This window comes from Mastacembelus armatus, chromosome 15, assembly GCF_900324485.2.
Source record: "Mastacembelus armatus chromosome 15, fMasArm1.2, whole genome shotgun sequence".
NCBI classification, from domain to species: domain Eukaryota; kingdom Metazoa; phylum Chordata; class Actinopteri; order Synbranchiformes; family Mastacembelidae; genus Mastacembelus; species Mastacembelus armatus.
Genome location: NC_046647.1, coordinates 10,485,928 through 10,503,959, shown reverse-complemented (window position 1 = coordinate 10,503,959; position 18,032 = coordinate 10,485,928). Strand labels below are relative to the sequence as shown.

At 40.4% G+C, this 18,032-nt stretch overlaps 1 protein-coding gene across 1 annotated transcript; it reads right to left on the bottom strand.

The window, feature by feature from the left end:
* Positions 1-16: 16 nt before the first annotated feature.
* Positions 17-8,137, bottom strand: msh6 (mutS homolog 6 (E. coli)). The gene is made up of 10 exons (XM_026308796.1): positions 7,744-8,137; positions 6,486-6,691; positions 6,198-6,373; positions 2,458-5,029; positions 1,517-1,800; positions 1,262-1,379; positions 1,089-1,178; positions 819-973; positions 272-471; positions 17-172 (listed from the first exon to the last, which is right to left on the bottom strand). The coding sequence occupies exons 1-10, from the start codon at positions 8,004-8,006 to the stop codon at positions 91-93; spliced, it is 4,146 nt and encodes a 1,381-aa protein (XP_026164581.1). The 5' UTR covers positions 8,007-8,137; the 3' UTR covers positions 17-90.
* Between the last annotated feature and the right edge of the window lie 9,895 nt (positions 8,138-18,032).

Here is an 18,032-nt window from a genome sequence, read left to right as displayed (position 1 = left end):
TTTTTTTTTTTTTTTTTTTTTTCCTCTCTTCTTACCTGCTGAGGAAACTAATATTTACCAAGAACAAGTCATGTAGTCATGTTTTATGAACTACAAGGTATTGAGCATCTGGACAAGTGAAGCAAACTGTGTTTTGCCCAGTGTAGCATCTTCAGCAAACTGGCAGAGCTTCCTACAAGAGATGGGGAGAAGAAAAACAGATATTATGTTCTAATCTTTGCTATGTATTTCACTGTATTAGCACAAACCCAACTACATTATCAATAAGTACTTGAAGAGTCTGAGGCTGATGGTATTCTTCTCAAACTCTCTGGCCTTCCTGTGTCCAGACTGGATGACCTCCTCTGGCAGACTGGCCAGGCGAGCAGCATTGAAGCCATAACTCTTTGGACAAGCTCCAGTGATGAACTTGTACAGGAATGTGATGGTCTCCTGACTCGGATCCTCGCATTCATTCTCCACCATGCACGCCTGAAATGGGACAAACCAGGGACGGTATACTTAATACCAGGTGCTGTACATGACTCAGAAAACAAAAAGGCAGACAAATGGTACTTTATGATGAAAGTTTTAACTGGATTGTTTTGGTCTGGGTTTTCCTTATACACAACATTGTGAATACGATGACATTAAGGGGGTTTCGATTTAGGTGATATGAGGGGATGATTTCAAAGTTTGTGTGTCTACACAGATATCTGGCTCCAGTAGACAGGATACAATAATCAAATACAGTTCAAAAGATATTTTCCTGGATTTTCACTTTTTTTAACATCAGCTACTAACGTGTGCAGCGTAGTATTTAGCATTGCTGTACTCACCATGTGGCCCAATCGCACAGCAGGGTTGTTGGCGTAGTCCTCCACCAGAGAGTGGTAATGTGTAGAAAACAGGGTGCGACAACAGATCTTCTCAGCAAGCTCCTTCACGACAGCACTTGCGATCGCTGTGCCGTCATATGTGGCTGTGCCCCTTCCTGCAAACAGTTCACAGCTGAATCGTTACACCACAGGAAGTCAACAGTGCCAACGAGGCCGCCTGTGCTTGTGCTGTTACTATGAACAACCCCTGAACAAGCAGCCAATACTTACCTAATTCATCCAGGAGCACAAGTGAATGTTTGGTGGCATGGTGCAGGATGCAGGCAGTCTCACTTAGCTCCACAAAGAAGGTACTCTCTCCTACAAAAGACATAACACAAGCTTAGCCTCATGAGGTAGAAGCTTCAAACGTTGTGTTACATTGCAGGAGATGATGATGTTACCAGACATAATACGATCTGAGGCTCCCAGTCGAGTGAAGACCCTGTCAGCTGGTGTGAAGCGCAGGCTCTCAGCAGGAACATAGCAGCCCAGCTGAGCAAGGATCATCACAAGTCCACACTGTACAAGGAGAGCAGTACAGTTAATCAATATACATTTCATACAGACCTGTACTGTCTACATGGATGGCAGATTATTTTCATTTTTTTAAGTCCTATTTTCTTTTTTCTTTGTACTTTCATACATAAATGACCCACCTGTCTCATTAGAGTAGACTTTCCACCCATGTTTGGTCCTGTGACGAGGACACAAGAGGCCTGACATCTCTCCCCATCAGTTTCAGCGCTACCAGTGCAGCCAATGTAGATGTCATTAGGAATGAAGTCATCGCCAAAAAAGGTCTTGGTGACACAAGGGTGGCGGGATCCAATGAGGTCAATGAAGGGTGCTACCTGGTCATCACCCTCAGGGAGCAGCACCTGTGGCCTGGCCATCGCCCCATCTCCACCCTGACTGTAGCGTGACAAAGCCAACAGCACATCTGGAAAACAAATGATGATAAAATGGTAATTAGTGTAAATGGGAATTAAAACACGTACCAGTCGTCCTTTAAAATTCTACAAAGTATTATAAATTGCTACTAAAATGTCTCTGACTCTGAAGCTCGGCTCTGAAAACAAAATAAACAAATAAAACCAATATGTGAAGGATGTCCCAGTGGAAGAAAAACTAATTATAAGCACATTATGTTAGTGCGCCAGAGATCAGTAATAAACTACGCAATTATCTGTCTCTGTGTGGAGCAAACGGCGCAGCTTAATTTCTGTAACAGTAAAGAACAAAGTAATTAGTTACAACACAGCCAGGTTTTAAATGGAATTATGACAGCAGCATTTTTAGGAAGCACTCAGACTAATAATATTATTATATATATAATATTTGAAATACATATTGTGGGTGCTTATCTGTAACATCTGCAGGAAAGGTATTCAGAGAAGACACATGCAATGCAAAGCCTTCTTTACAGAGCCAAGAGTGTTTTCCCCTTTAGTTAGACAAAAGGAAACTACCCTCTAGGCAACCACACTGTTCCACATTAAAGTATAGCAAAACTTCACTAGACAATTTGGATTTATGCTTTCTGATAAAAAAAAAAAAAAAAAAAATTAAATTAGCATAAGATTATTCTTGTAGTTACCAAGCACAGCCATGCACTCCACACCAGTTTTCCAGTCTCTGTAGTTCTTGTCAAAGTTGTAGAAGAGCCTCCTCATGCAATCTTTCAGTGCAGCATCTCTCTTCTCCTCAAATCCCTGCAGCTCTGAGAACAGCCGTTCAGTCTCCTTTGTCACGTAACGCTTCCAGCCTTTCTTTGTAGATTTCACCTCATACTCCTCAGGAATATTCCTCTCTGAGACACTGTCGGGGACTTCCATCTGGAAGCGGTTTCGCCCAGTTCCCCAATAGGCCATGCTTTTACAGCCCAGTCTCTTCTTCTGTCTGTCCAGGTAATCCTGCAGCTCACGCTCACAGTTCTTGATTCCAGTCAGTGCCTGATCGTATTCGGGGTCAAAGCCAGCTTTAGGGGTTATGACACCTGTAGTGCGGGCTTTCTGGTGGTCAAAGGCAGTTTCCCAGCGCTTGAGTTCAGCACTGAGGTCGGGAAATAGGCCGTCCTTTTTGCTTTTCAGAGTGACAATTTGACAGAGCAGTGTTGACTGAAATTCACCTGAAAGTGGAGCAAAGACAGAAATGATCTCCTGCATAGTTTTGAAACCTTCCAGTGCTGAGAGGAAGTCTGCTATCTTGCGCTTGCTGTAGGTGACCTTCTCGTAGAGAACTGCTCTGCTGTCAGGGTGGTCCTGGCCCTTCAGAGGAGTGCCGATGCTGTGGATTTTACTCAGAAGACGCTCCAAATCTGGCAGCTTCTTCAGCAGGTCTGAAACCTCAGTAGCCTGGCCCTGAGCTCCCATCAGGTCCTCCACTGCATCCAGTCTGTCACTGATGGATGAGGGGTTACACAGGGGGGCACAGAGCCACTGCTTCAGCAGCCTCTTACCAAATGGAGTACAGCACGTGTCCAAGCGCTCCAGTAGTGTCCCTTCTGTCCCTCCTGACCCATTCTGAAAGATTTCCAAGTTTGCCAGAGTCACTCCATCAAGGACCATACGCTGACGAGTCTGAGCAAAGAAATCGGCTGGTCCTGCAGCTTTCTCCATCTCGACATCAACAGGAATATATTCTTCAAAGTTAGCCATGGAGAGCAACTCTTTATCTACCAAACATTTCTTCAGGTAGAAAATGCATCCACCCAGTGCTGACAGTGCCAGCTCATAGCCCTCCTTAGGAGTAAGGCACAGTGAATCACTCTCAGAGGTCATCTTTTTCAGAAGAGCAGGAAGTAAATTGTTCCCAGTCCCTTGCTCCTTGCTAGTACTCTCTTTGAAATAGTCTTCCTCTGAGAGGGTTTTAAGGGTCTTCTGAGGCTCCCAGAATTGTGTCCCTGCATTAAGACCTTCCTGCAGAGCAGAGGACAGAGAGGCCTTTAGTATTTTGCGGGTTTCAACAGATGGGTTCCCCTTTTCAAAAAGGACCTCAGCAGGGGCAAAGTGAGCTATCAGGGTGCGTAGACGTGAGCAGTGACGATCATCTGGGAACTGACCTACATGGAAACACCCCACTGAAGTATCTACAAAACAGACTCCATATGTACGGCATCGGCCAGAGGTTTCCTCTTCAGCCTTTTCCTTTAAACTCAGCAGGAACTTGCTCTGGCACTCTGAGGGAGCACCATCCAACACACTGTAGGTTTGGGTACCACGAGTGATAATCCTACATACCTCTCTTTTCACCACGCGATCAAACTTTGTGGGCTTAGCCATGGTCTTACAGCGTGCTTCCATCATCTCTGGGGTCTCGGTCTGCTCAACACGAGCCACCTTGTAACCTTTCTGGACCAGTCCATCTGAGAAACGTGCAAAGCCAATCTCTGGAAAGCCCGAGTGTGCCCAGGTCCCCTTCATGAAGGTCAGCCCCAGCTCGTTGACTCCAATTACAGCATCCATATGGTAAAGCTCATAAAATTTCCCCACCTTGTAGAAAATCACAGTGTCGAACATTTCAGATTTGAGCTGCCACCACCGACGCATACCAGGAGTGTTTCTGTTTAGGAAGTCCTCTGGCACATACAGGGTGCCAGGATCATAGTCATCATCTGTCTGTCGCCGCCTTCGGCCATCTTTCCTCCTGCCATCCTGCAGCCACTCCAGCTTCTCATGATCCCAAACTGTTGCAGCTCCACCGGTGCCTGAACCATTTGCCTGGCTGTCAAAGCTGTCAGGGGCAGAGAAGGCTGATAAACGAGACTTGGTGTCTGCGGTGACAACTGTTGGAGCTCGCTTTGGTGCAGTGGACGGAGGTGTGGATATCTTGGCTTTTGTATTAGCAGATTTTTCTGCAGGACGTTTGCGCTTTACAGGCTTTACAGGGCTTTCTACTTCTGGCTCTTGTGTGCTCTCCTCTTCCTCCTCTTCACTACTCACCATCCCTTCCTCTTCCTCATCGTCACTGCTGGAGGCAGCATGCTCTGGTTTGAACTCCTCATCTGAGAGATCACTATCTGAGGCCACAATTATACGACGCCGCTTGACCTCGTTTCCCTTTTCGGTCGATGTGCGGGATGACCGTCGACTGACTTTGGATGGCTTCACTTCCACATTTTTCTCTTCATCATCACTGAGCTCTTCATCAGTTAGTGTTGGCTTATCAACCTGAGAAAACAAGTAAAGAATATTTTAACTTGTATTCCCTACCTGCTTTGATAGATCACATTGTGTAAATACTATTTTAATAGCAAGAGCAACTAAACATTTTTAGTAAAGTGCAAGCTCTTTTAATGTACATACATACAGTGGGTACGGAAAGTATTCAGACCCCTTTAAATTTTTCACTCTTTGTGTCATTGCAGCCATTTGCCAAAATCAAAAAAGTTCATTTTATTTCTCATTAATGTACACTCAGCACCCCATCTTGACAGAAAAAAAACAGAAATGTAGAAATTTTTGCAAATTTGTTAAAAAAGAAAAACTGAAATATATGGTCATAAGTATTCAGACCCTTTGCAGTGACACTCATATTTAACTCACATGCTGTCCATTTCTTCTGATCCTCCTTGAGATGGTTCTGCTCCTTCATTGGAGTCCAGCTGTGTTTAATTAAACTGATTGGACTTGATTAGGAAAGGCACACACCTGTCTATATAAGACCTTACAGCTCACAGTGCATGTCAGAGCAAATGAGAATCATGAGGTTGAAGGAACTGCCCAAGGAGCTCAGAGACAGAATTGTGGCAAGGCACAGATCTGGCCAAGGTTACAAAAGAATTTCTGCAGCACTCAAGGTTCCTAAGAGCACAGTGGCCTCCATAATCCTCAAACGGAAAAAGTTTGGGACGACCAGAACTCTTCCTAGACCTGGCCGTCCAGCCAAACTGAGCAATCGTGGGAGAAGAGCCTTGGTTAGAGAGGTAAAGAAGAACCCAAAGATCACTGTGGCTGAGCTCCAGAGATGCTGTAGGGAGATGGGAGAAAGTTCCACAAAGTCAACTATCACTGCAGCCCTCCACCAGTCGGGGCTTTATGGCAGAGGGGCCCGATGGAAGCCTCTCCGAAGTGCAAGACACATGAAAGCCGGCATAGAGTTTGCCAAAAACCACATGAAGGACTCCCAGACTATGAGAAATAAGAAAATTTCTACATTTCTGGTTTTTTTCTGTCAAGATGGAGTGTTGAGTGTACATTAATGAGAAATAAAATGAACTTTTTTGATTTTGGCAAATGGCTGCAATGACAAAGAGTGAAAAATTTAAAGGGGTCTGAATACTTTCCGTACCCACTGTACATACATAAACCTGCTAATCAAACACGATCACAATGTCACCTCCATTTCTTCATCATCATCCTCCTCCTCATCAGACGGATCAGTGCAGAGAGGCATCTGCAATCTTTTTTCAGGGCTGTCAAATATGACTCTGTCAGCAAGCTCCATTGCACGACGAATTACAGGTTTGCTGCTGAAGAATATGCCCCCAGTTTTAGCATCACTGCTGTCAGAACCTGCAGTAGCAGAGTGCAAACTCATCATTCAACATGGTAGAAGTCAGTGTTATACTATTATATACTATTATACTATTTTATTATTATTATTATGGGGAAAACAATTACAAACCTTGATACTCTCGAATATATTTGGTGCTGACCCATCCCCTGGTAGGAGGTTTGTCAAAGAAATGGACATGTATGCGCTGGTCTCGACCACGGCCTCTCATTTGCTGCCCACTCAGAGGCTGGGGTACAACCATACATGGCCACCAGGGGTGTCCCTCCAGTTTTGCCCAGACAAGGGCACCAGCACTGAATGAACATGAAGCACTTCTGAAGGAAGGAAAAATAGTTGTTTACATACACCGATTGACATAGGCTCATTTTGTTCACTAAACTACATGTCTACACTATTGGAATTGTAGCCAAGCATCATCATCATATGTGTATTACTGCCCTTTTGTCAGTATTTAGTTATGGCTGTAACTAATGAATTCTTCATTAATCTGTTAAATGACAGAAAATGTGAATATGCTCATAACAGTTAGCTAGAGCCCAACTTCCTCTTTGTCTTTAATTAACCTGATTAGTATAAGTCCAAAGACAATAACCAATGTATAATGACAATAATACAGACTGAAACAGCAAATTAGTTTGAATTATCTAGTGAATCCTTAGCAGTGACAGTTTGTCATTTTGTCTAATGTAAATTTGGGTTAAAACTCTTGTGAGTAAGTAAGTTTGAATTGACCCAGTTCACAATCAGATTAAGTCATCCAGCTACTATTTCATCATTTTCTAAATCAGCATTAAATGGAATAATCTGGAGCAGTAAATTGTGACAAAACCTTGATTAAACAAGCTGCATCCAGATTCACTTTACTAAATATTTAACTAACTGTAAACACATGTAAAATGTCTGCTAGTGGCCACTGATACTAACTACAAACATTTCTAATATAAGAGCAGGAGGAAGAGGGAGAGGTTTGTTACTCTGACAAGCCACAACTATAACATGTGCGGTGCCAACTTAAGACCAGTTTAAACTAGGACAAATAAAATGATTAGTATACTTGTCATTTGATCTCTATAGAGCTCGATGTTACATTAGATGAATTAGCTGAAAACCTCGCAAGCCTCACGAAGACACCTACGATTTTTAGGAACATCCCCATGTCAGACAGGACCAAATACACCACTACGTGTTGTTATAGCAAAACAAATTGCAGCCCTTTTCAATACACCGGGTGCAGACGAGGATTTAGTAACCTCGTGGATTATACGGTAAGGTCTTTCTGGGCCTTGCGGGCGGTCTTCAGCCGAGCGGAAAAAAACAACAATGCACAACGTGACTCCAGCAATTACACCACTCCCAACTGTACCACCTTTCTTTGGTTGTTGGGGCCTTGTCGCCGAATAGCTTTTTGAATCCCCCTTTCGCAGCCTTGGAGTCGCTTTTCGGTTTAACTTTGTCGGTCCTGGTCGGCTGCTGTGGTGCTGTCTGCTTAGCTTGCTCTTTCGGAGAGGAGCTGGACTTCTGCACGGAGGAAGGCAGGTCCGCCTCGGTCGGAGAGGGACTCGGCTTCGTCTTGGACACCGGCGGTGGAGACTTGGTGAAGAAGTTGAACAAAGAGCTTTGCTTCGCCATGTGTGACAGTCTAAAACTTGTTTCCGCTATGTTGTGAAGACAGTCCTGACAACAATGCCACGAACCTCAATGCACATCACCTGGCACCCTGAAATGCAGCGTCAAGGCGCGAGAGCATCCCGTTCGCGGGAAAGGCACGCACAGCGTGTTGTGGGCGTGAACACGAGCCTCCTCCAATCACAAGCGAGCACACTAACACATCAGAGGTCACGTGGTCAGCACATGACTTCTCTTGGCGCTCAGAGGCCTCGCTTTTTTATTCCATATATTTCCTAACTTTATTTACAATACAAAATAATGAGGGTTTACCTCACAGCCTTTGTTTTTTTACCATTAATAAACACTCTACATAGTTTCTCACTTGTTTATTGTGTGTTGTCAAGAGCAACACACAATAAAAAAGGTACTTTCAGTCTCTTAGCTGAAAAGAGAAAACATTAATTTTAATGCAATTTTATTAGTCAAATTTTTGTTGCTGCAGAACAGCAAACCATTTTGCTTATCTTGGGAAGAAGAGGGGTTACTTTAGGCTATAACTATAACTATAAAGAGTTTTAAAACTCAGTTTATGTGTTTTTAAAGGCTGGACTGTCCCATCCTCCTCCCCCAAAGGATTTTAGCATCAAATAACTCATTAAATTTTTTAGCATCACTAGCATCGAAATGTTTTTGATGAACTAAATTGCATTTTAATGGGATATATGATGTGTGGGTACGGGCATAAGGATTAAAACTACATCAGTGTATACATGATAAGATTATAAATTGATTAAATCATTCCCTAATTGATGATTATAAGTATAAAGGATAGGAGCAAATTGAGCTTTCTCTCTCTGTGTGTGTGTGTGTGTGTGTGTACGCAGACTGATATTGTTAGTGCAATGTTCTGTCTATCAAGTTTGTGTAGATTCTCAGTTGTCTAGGGAAAGTTATCTATGTCCAAGTGGAGAAACCCTCTCTCAGCAGGGGTGGAGGACTCAGACATAATTTGTCTTCAACCTACCAGGCTGCTCTTTCAACTGTTCCCAGGAAATTAAGGAACAAACCCAATGTTTCTCAGGAACGACAGACTGCAGGTTCTGCAGACTGTTGGGGAATCAGAATGAGTCCATCATTAGACCTTAACGACCCTCTTCTGAGCTCCCCCTTTGGTCACTTAACGAACCTAGTCAGACCAGGTGTGAAGTGAAACCAACTCAGGGACGTGGACTAACAAATCTCACCTGTTTTGCTTAGATCACTTAGTGAGGCTATTGGGCCCAAGGTGGAGTGAAACCAACCTGGGTAATATATTTGTGGAGGTCCCTGTTCAGCCTCTCTCAGACTGATGAAGCCACTTGGATGGGTGGTGAAATGTTTCACCTTTAAAGAACTGAAAGTCCAGTTGCCATGACTCAACCTCTAGATGTCTATCAAATTGTGTATAAAGCATCATACGTCAGCCCTATCATCTGTGCTCACCATTTACCACCAGCAGAGTGCAGCAGAATACAGGAGTTTTTGTAAGTGTTGGTCTTTACATACAATTTTTACAATTCAACTCTAGTATGTTGGTACACGTTGGTATATTTCTTTTGCAACACTGCTCAACAGCAACATTGCTGTTTGATATCAAACTGAGCTATATGGCTTCTTTATTCGGTTACCCCTGTAAAATGATCACCATGTGAAACAAGGGTACCACGTAAAATGTTGATTAGTGGTCATTGTGTTTAACGTGTGCTACTGTTATGCAATGTACTCATCAGGAACAAAGGAAAGCATATGCAAACATTAAAGAATGAGTCACCTCTGCACAAATGTATTTGTTTTAACGTAACCCTTTAACTGAAATCTTACAGTCCACGTGATTATGTCCGTCCAAGGTGTGATGTAAACCTTAACAAATTTTCTGCGTATTTATGCAACAGTCAAATCCTGCTTTAAATACAAGAAAAAATTGTGGTCTTACACATTCAAAACAACCAAACATCCACCCACATTTGACTTTTTGGCATATGGTGTGTGGGTGATAGAAATCATTTAATTAAGACTGAATAATGAAACTTTGCACAGCAATTGTTTTGAGGAGCTGTTTTAATTCAGCAAGACTAGATTTGTCAGTACAAACCAATGAGTAAACATGAACTAAGTTACCATGCTGTCATAAGGACCTACTGTCATCTGCTCTATACCTCATATGTTATGTAAAACCTGTATTAACAAAGTGACTTTTAGAAGAATACTTTGTACAAACATTAGATAATAATATAATAAACATTTATGCTAGAGAAAACATGGAAAGGCTCTGACTCTTTAGCAACTCATCAGGTCACTTGGAAAGGTCAGATTTTCCAGAAGCAAATAGATTTGTTAAGAAAAACATGTTTATCCATCCATCCATTATCTAAACCTGCTTATTCCTAATTAGGGTCACAGGGATCAGCTGGAGCCTATCCCAGCTCTCTTTAGGCGACAGGCAGGGTTACACCCTGGACAGGTCACCAGAAAAAACGTTTAAATATTTTTAAACTTCTTTAATATTATTTACAAGGCTTAAATGACAAAAAAGGAACTAAAGTTGCACTGAAAAAGTGAAATAAAGCCAAACAGGACTTGTTTTTGATTCATTATGTTAGTCATCTTCTTTTTTTGTCTTTTCTCTGCATACTGCATCTTTAAAGTAAGATATATAACTGCATCAAGCAAGATTTATCTGTAAAAATTCATGCATTGCATCTGCTTAAATCATGAATCGAGTCTACAAAAGAGAACCGTCTTCCATCCCACCTTACTGAGAGCGGCACATTAAAAATCATGCACTGGGAATGGTCACTTCTGGGAAATTCTTCTTGTACACAGAAAACGGAACAAGCAGCAAGCAAACTGGACTGTGCAGTGGTAAATAAATGTTCCTCTGAAGAAATTTCTTTTCAGTATTTCACCCCCATACCACCTAACAAAAATAGGATGCTTGACTCATGTAGCACGATGGCTGAATGTTGAAATGCATCAAATTTTTATTGTCCTTCAAAAGTGTTACGTTTTCCTGTCATGTTTCGGCCGCTAAATTGCAAAGTTGTGCAGTACAACTTTGAAAGAACATACTTTTTTTTTAACTGCAAATTGTCTTCATCACATTTAGGTTTTCTGACTTAAAAACATGTCTAACAAGAGACATTGGAGGAAATTTTAAATTTACAAATATTGAATCTTATGTGCTGCTTTATTGCTTATGTGCTGCTTAAAAAAAAACAAAAAAACACTGTGCATGCAGTAAGTATCCTGCTCCGCTTACTACTTATTCCCTCAGTGTTACTTATAATGATCAGCTGTTATTATCTGTACCACAGCCTGGAATGTAAAATACTTCTGATTTTCTGAAGACACTGCCAGGTTCTGAGTGGTACAGCTCAGCAGGCTCCAGTTTATTAGGGGCTTTAATGCAAGTGAGGATGAGGATATCCATCAAAATGATACAGCACCTGACAGTGTTTGGATCCTGTGAGCCACTGCATTATACTACACCAATACCATCAGTTTAGAAATGGAAGAATTGTTAGGAAACAGGCAGATGAGCAATATATATATAGTGCTATTTAAAAACAATCTCTATGGGACCCTCTTAACACAATAAGGAGTGCAAATCAGGCTCATGTACACAGTGATTCTCTAAGCACTGCTTAGAGAGAGAATCATAAAAATTAGAGGTTAGCCCTTCTTCTCTTCCTTCCTCTCATTTTTCTTCATTGCACTGCTGCTTAGGTACACTCTTTGTTGTTGCTCTCACTTTACACCAGTCAGATAAGACAGATTTTATGATCACAGGGTTTCAGTTTTCCTTTCATTTCTCCAGAGATCAATTAAATGTGTTAAAGTATATCGCTAATGTCGCTTGCTGGTTTACCTCCTTGCAGCGATCTGTTTACTAATTTGCGGTCCCTCCACAGCTCTTTTCTGCCACTGAACCCTATTGAAATACCATAAATGTGCAAGATTCAGTCATATATTAATTCAGCTGCCTCTTGGGGTGCTGAAGTGGGGGCAGTCACTGATACCAGAGTGATAGTGCAGTCAGCAGATTTAACATCAGCTGCAGTATCTCTTTCTCTAGACGAAGGGAAAGAGGGTGTTTATGTAGATGAAAGTGGGAAAATGAGAGAAGAGAAATAGAAAAGGATATTGCAACGTACAGTCTGCTGTCCTCCCCATGGTGCACTATGAACAATTTTCTCTGTATTTAGTCGCTGAGTCTCTGCAAACAAGATTATTTCGACCACCCACACAATAAAAACATGCAAAATCTGACCATAAAGGCTCAACAAGAAAACACCTGATGTTATTTGGTTTTCCATCATTGCTAGAATTTCTGCTCTCCTTGAGATTTGCAATTCAAAACCACTTTAACGACCCCCATTTTTAGAACCCAATATTTTTTTTTACTCAAGAGAATATTAGTTTTAAAATTAGAAATACTTTACTGTCCATCACAAAGTGATGGCATTGCTTCTTTACCTCACACATAAACAAAGACCAATTTCAGAAACCTCCTTATCAATCTTTAATGTATTTTACACAAATCTGACCCATTATTACTGATAAAATATTGATTAGCCACTTTACACTCTGAATGGCTTCAACTGGCTCTCTGACACACAAGCATGAGCTTTGTTTAAGCAAAAGACTTTTGCTTTTCAGTTTTCAAAATTAATAGCAATTTCTATGTTATGTGAAAAGCAGTCTGCCAAAACAGCAGTGCTATAAAGTAAGAAAAAGGCAGAATGGAAGGGCCCATGTGTGGCTGTGTGAATTTGCATGAACATATTATTACACTGTTACAACATTTGAGCACAGGCAGCTGACGAGATGCCATTTTCACTGGCCGTTCAGAAGTCAGCTCTGTTAGATGAAAGCTAAATGCTGGAATATGCCAAAGTTCAAACTTTTAAAGTTCTTTCTACTGGTGTTTTAATTATCTGAGTCTGCATTTGACATTTACTCACTTTGATTCCAGTTTGACCATTTAAGTTCATTTGTCTTTTCACAAGGAATCCTAATATTTCTCAGGGATTTAAAGGGCTAGTTCAATGAGTGTGTCTACCAATATGTTCTTATTTTATTTATATGTCAGAGTAGTTAACCTGAATGACATTTGGCACAACAGCCCTAAATGCTAAATTTTCTGTTGAATCTAGACCTTTTTTCTGCTGAGGATAATGAAAAATCATTTCAGACTTGCTTTATATCTCCACTTGATCTGAGTCTCCAGGGCTGTCAAAGCTGCAATGTTTTCTTTGACCACGCTGCGGTCTGTTGCATTTGAGGAAGCTGATACTGAAGAATTTCTGCAATAATAAACACAGTTGTATGCTAATTTGAGGCAACCATCATATTAAACTTCATTAGCTGAATTGTTGAGTTTCTGTTAATCATTAACCCCCTCTTCCTCTATCGCTCCTCCCATGGTAATTGAAAGAGCAGATGTTATAACGTAATTGCCTCATCACTCAGGCCACTCAGCCCCTCTACATGTAAATGTCTCATTTCTACAATGACTTTTGATTTTCACACTCTACCTTTAATTCAGATACGCTCATCACCTCTTCAGATACCTATGAAGTGCTGCAGGCTATTTCAGCAGAGATCCCCATGTGCGTTCAGAATAGAGTAATGAAACAGCGACCACTTTCACAGCACATGAAAGGCATGTGTAAGAAGAGGCTGCTGGGTTCAACGTGATCCTTTATGTGACTAAACATACTATTGCCTTGCATATAAAGAATAAAGACCTTCAGGATGTAGAGGGCAACTGGAGCTGTTAGCCCCATTATTACAGTGCTTATTTAAATTTATACAGTCGACAGTTCAATCCTTTAAAGTCATAGGTCAGTGCTCTGGCCCTATAAATGTTTTAAAAGTCCTTCTTTTGTCCTTCCTTTAGATCAAAGTGTAGCTAACACAACCACGGCTTGATATTATATTTTTTTCCTCCTAAGATTTGACTCTAAATGTAAATTCTGAGAAAACATTTTTATTGAATTTAGCTGAACACCAACTTAATGTAATAGATTAAAGGACAAGGCTGGTGACATTCCATATTTTTCTTACTGGCAACATATCCCAAGAGAAAAAAAAAAAAGCATTAGGAGGTATTTTAATACCGTCTGACACTGTCTCTGGCTCCCAGCCATAAGCCCATTTGTTCCGACTGAAGACATCAATCTTTAAAAACAGGTCAAGAATGTATGATTTCAGTTTTGAAAAAGGTTAAACGATTTTCTCAGACAGCCGGCCAGTGTAGAGTCTTACAAACCTTACTCAGACAAGAAGGAAGGGTATGTTTTTGTTGGGGCTTTTTTCAGCTGTGGATTAATACACATCTTGCAAAGTGTTGAGTATTTATGGCTTGTGAGATCACTGCAAAAGAAACCACAGTGGTTAAGTTTGTTTATAATAAAGGAACATGTCCATCAGTGGTCAAGTTCGTAGCTCATTATTGTCTTCTTGATATTTTTTTGGGGACCAATACACCAAATCAAGTAAGAAATGTGTGATACTCAATTTATTGCTGGTTTTGGGATTTGATGACAGTAAAATATGTCCAATATCACCAGACTTTGTTTGGATATTTTTTTAAAAATGCAACACACTCCAGAAGATTTAACTTCATGTCCAAGACTCTCAGATCTTAAATGGTCCTTTTAGACTGAACCTGCTGCCATTTTAACTGTATCAATGTTGTTCCTGTCCTGTCAAGACTGATCGTACAATGTATTTCTTTTGACAAGGATTTAAGAAGTCTTGATTCTCAACAACTTGCTTTTTAAATCACCTGTGACAATCTGAAAATTAAGATGAATACATTTTTTACCTGTGTTTGTGTGTGTAGTGAAGTGGTGGAGTCGAATTCTTCCATCCTTTAGATTTACATTTACTGGTAGATATATCAATTTTTTTAATCTTCTCTTTACAGAAAGACTGCATATCTCATTGCAATCCTAATGGGAGTGTTCATATTTTAAATAAGCAGGGAAGAGATGCAGAGAAACAGTGTGAACAGTTCTTGACAAATGGCAGGGGTTTCTGCTGCAGTGTCTCGAACACTAGCTGAGACCCAGAGGAAACACTTCAGCCTGCTGCTGGAGGTTTAACTGCAGTCCTGTCTCCCTGTGGGATAATCTCAATGTTCACACTGTAACAGCGTGGCAAAATGTTTGCTTATAATCTGAGCAAAGGGAAAGCAGGAAAACATGCAAGTATTCGGTGTTAGTATATATTTTTTATTCTGTTTGTTGTTTAAACTTGGGAACTCTGGGATGTCAAAGCTCAGCTGAATATGTTGCAGTGAAGATATACTGTATTTATTTATTCTTGTTTTATTTCTATAGGAAGCAGAGGTTATTTTGTATAAGTCTGGCAACGTGTAGATATGCACTAAAACAAAAGCTGTGGTGTTCAAACGTACGCCAGCTTAAGTAGAGGGAAAACTGCAGTTATTCTAGGTGTTTTGTATTCCTTTAATGCTGAACTGTTTAATGTCTCTAGAAACCGAAAATTAATGATGAGCACAGACTTTGTGGAGCGTTTCCTCTACATAGATGCCTCTTAACCCCTGTGCAGTGAGATAATGCATGTTGTTTTGAGCATAATTTGCTGGGATCAGACTCATTTCAATAATGAATGCAATTGCAGGTTCCCCTTTATGACTAACATCCTGATTGACCCATTACTGAAGAGCCACACTGTTTCAGGGTCTGTTCAGCAAGCTGCATGTGTTCTGATATTATGTGTGACAGAAATACAAAAGTCAATTTATCAGAATAAGATATGGAGAACCACTGGATTTAAAAGCATAATCAAATATAGAGCTTTTAATGAAAGGCGACACCTCATCGCTTGTCTTTCTTCACACTGAAGTGTGATGTTAAGATGTTCTAACAAAGTTGAACACAACATTTGCTTGTGAAATTAGGTTTTAAGGCTGCAGGTACTGGAATTTTCTTTTTGTGTCTTGCAGCCCAACTGCCTGTTGTATCATTGCTTGAATGTATAAGTGGCATATTTTCACATAGTCTCATATGAAACTATTCAACATATTTTTGCTAATATTGTTGTCAATTTAAGGGACCTTTTGATAAAGGGCTTATAATTCATGTATGACTAGTTAATAAATCATTTCATACAGCCAGTGAGAGCTGTTCATTACAACAAATTTGATCTGCCAGGTTGTGAAAAAAATATCTGACTAGTGATGCACTGAAAGAATTATTTGGCATTTTGGAAATTAGTTTTTAGAAGAGATTTAGAGGAGAAGATTGATACCACTGTCATCTGCATAGTTAATATGAAGCGACAGTAAGCAGGCTTATCTTAGCATAATGACTCGAAATGAAGGGAAAGAGCTGAAAACTACAACTTGGAGAACTTTCTGAAAGCTCTGATATATCTGACTTAATTCTTGAAGCCTCCTTGAGATGTCAAGGAGATAAGAGTGTCCCACTTCAGCCAAAGTCAGTTCAAGTTTATTTAACCTGGCAATTTATCTCAGATCTATGCCAATATCACAACAATTAAAAGCCAATAAGAAAACATCAACATCAGTAAATATTACTGTTTAATGGAACTCCTTCTTGTTTCATATATATCTTACTTTTAATTACATAAATATAAAAGTACAATCATTGTTATAAATGTGCAACTTGCAAACTCTTGGATGTTACACCACAATGCAAGCAGTATGCGAAACACACCAAGGTGTAGGATTATGTCAGTGATGGTCAACATAACTGTGGATCACAGACACCTGGAGAAGCTAATGAATCGAGGTCTGAATGAGATTTATGGCAGAGATTTGGATCTCCAGATTAAAACAGAAGAAAGTGACTCTTCTTCACAAGAAACTGGAGAAAGCACAGTACTATACTGAGGTCACTAAGAAATAATATTTTAGCTGAATAATGATAATGCCTTTAGCACCAACCACAGGCCTTCTGGATCAACATTAACAACATCTGCAGTCGCTACTTATTTCAAGTTGTTTTATTACAGGGCTTGTACCAGCTATGCAGCAGGACATTTTAGTGGAGTTATTTCACAGTCCGTGATTACAGAGCAGATTTTCCAGTGTGAACTCAGTACTGCGGTCCGTGTTGACTGAAATACACGATGGCAGTGCTGATCATTATGCAGTGCTGTGATCCAAGTCTGCTATGTTAACCCAGATTATGTACAAACAGTGGGTTTGAAAACTTTGCATCATTTCAAACTAATTTCTTGGTTAATGAGAATGTGAGAGGACTTAATTACACTAAACAGAAAAGTCAGTGATATTACATTTAAGAGTCATTTCCGCTAACAAATACAAAGATAAGATAAATCCTAAGACCACCTGTTTCCTCTTAAAGAAGACACAGACGACAGTGGGGTAGTTAAAAACCATTGCAATCAATGGAGATTAATTTTGCAAGATGCAAAAGGATTGTGTAGTACAACACACAAGCACTACACACTAAAATCTTTTCAATAAGGAACCGTTTGTAATACGCAAGGACTAAAGTAAGGCAATTGATTTCAAGCCATGCATGCATTTTAGGTGAGCAAACATTACCCTAAGTATTATCTTCACTGTCTTAAAAGCTTGATGTCATTCAGGCGTCAGGAAAACATGGATATGATACTGAGCCATATTCTGGGGTGGCTTATGTTTGAGGAAGCATTTCAAATGATACGTCACAGACTTATAATTGTCATTTTCAGTCCTTTTACACATTGATTTACATACACACATACATGCTCCTTGTCAGACGTAGGGGAAAGTTAAAAAGTAAGAATACAGTGCAGATGAAAGGTGTGGGATCTTTTAAAAATGATTAGGCCTAAGCACTCCTGACACCCCTGCCATTGTAATCATAAGGAAAATGAAGGTTGTATCATCATTCAGAAATCATTATTCCAGAGACGTGCCAGTGAAATTCCCTCTGTTTGTGACATATTACAGCAGGGGAGCATGTTGAACTCAAACTACAGGATGTAATTTGCTACATTATG

Bases quoted from the DNA above. Each gene is read 5' to 3' on its own strand.
- msh6 (XM_026308796.1), bottom strand. From the start codon at position 8,006: ATGGCGAAGCAAAGCTCTTTGTTCAACTTCTTCACCAAGTCTCCACCG. The intron at 5,030-6,197 runs GTGACATTGTGA...TTGTTTTCTCAG, and splicing joins ATGATGATGAAGAAATGGAG to GTTGATAAGCCAACACTAAC. The intron at 1,380-1,516 runs GTGGGTCATTTA...CTCCTTGTACAG, and splicing joins AGTCTACTCTAATGAGACAG to TGTGGACTTGTGATGATCCT.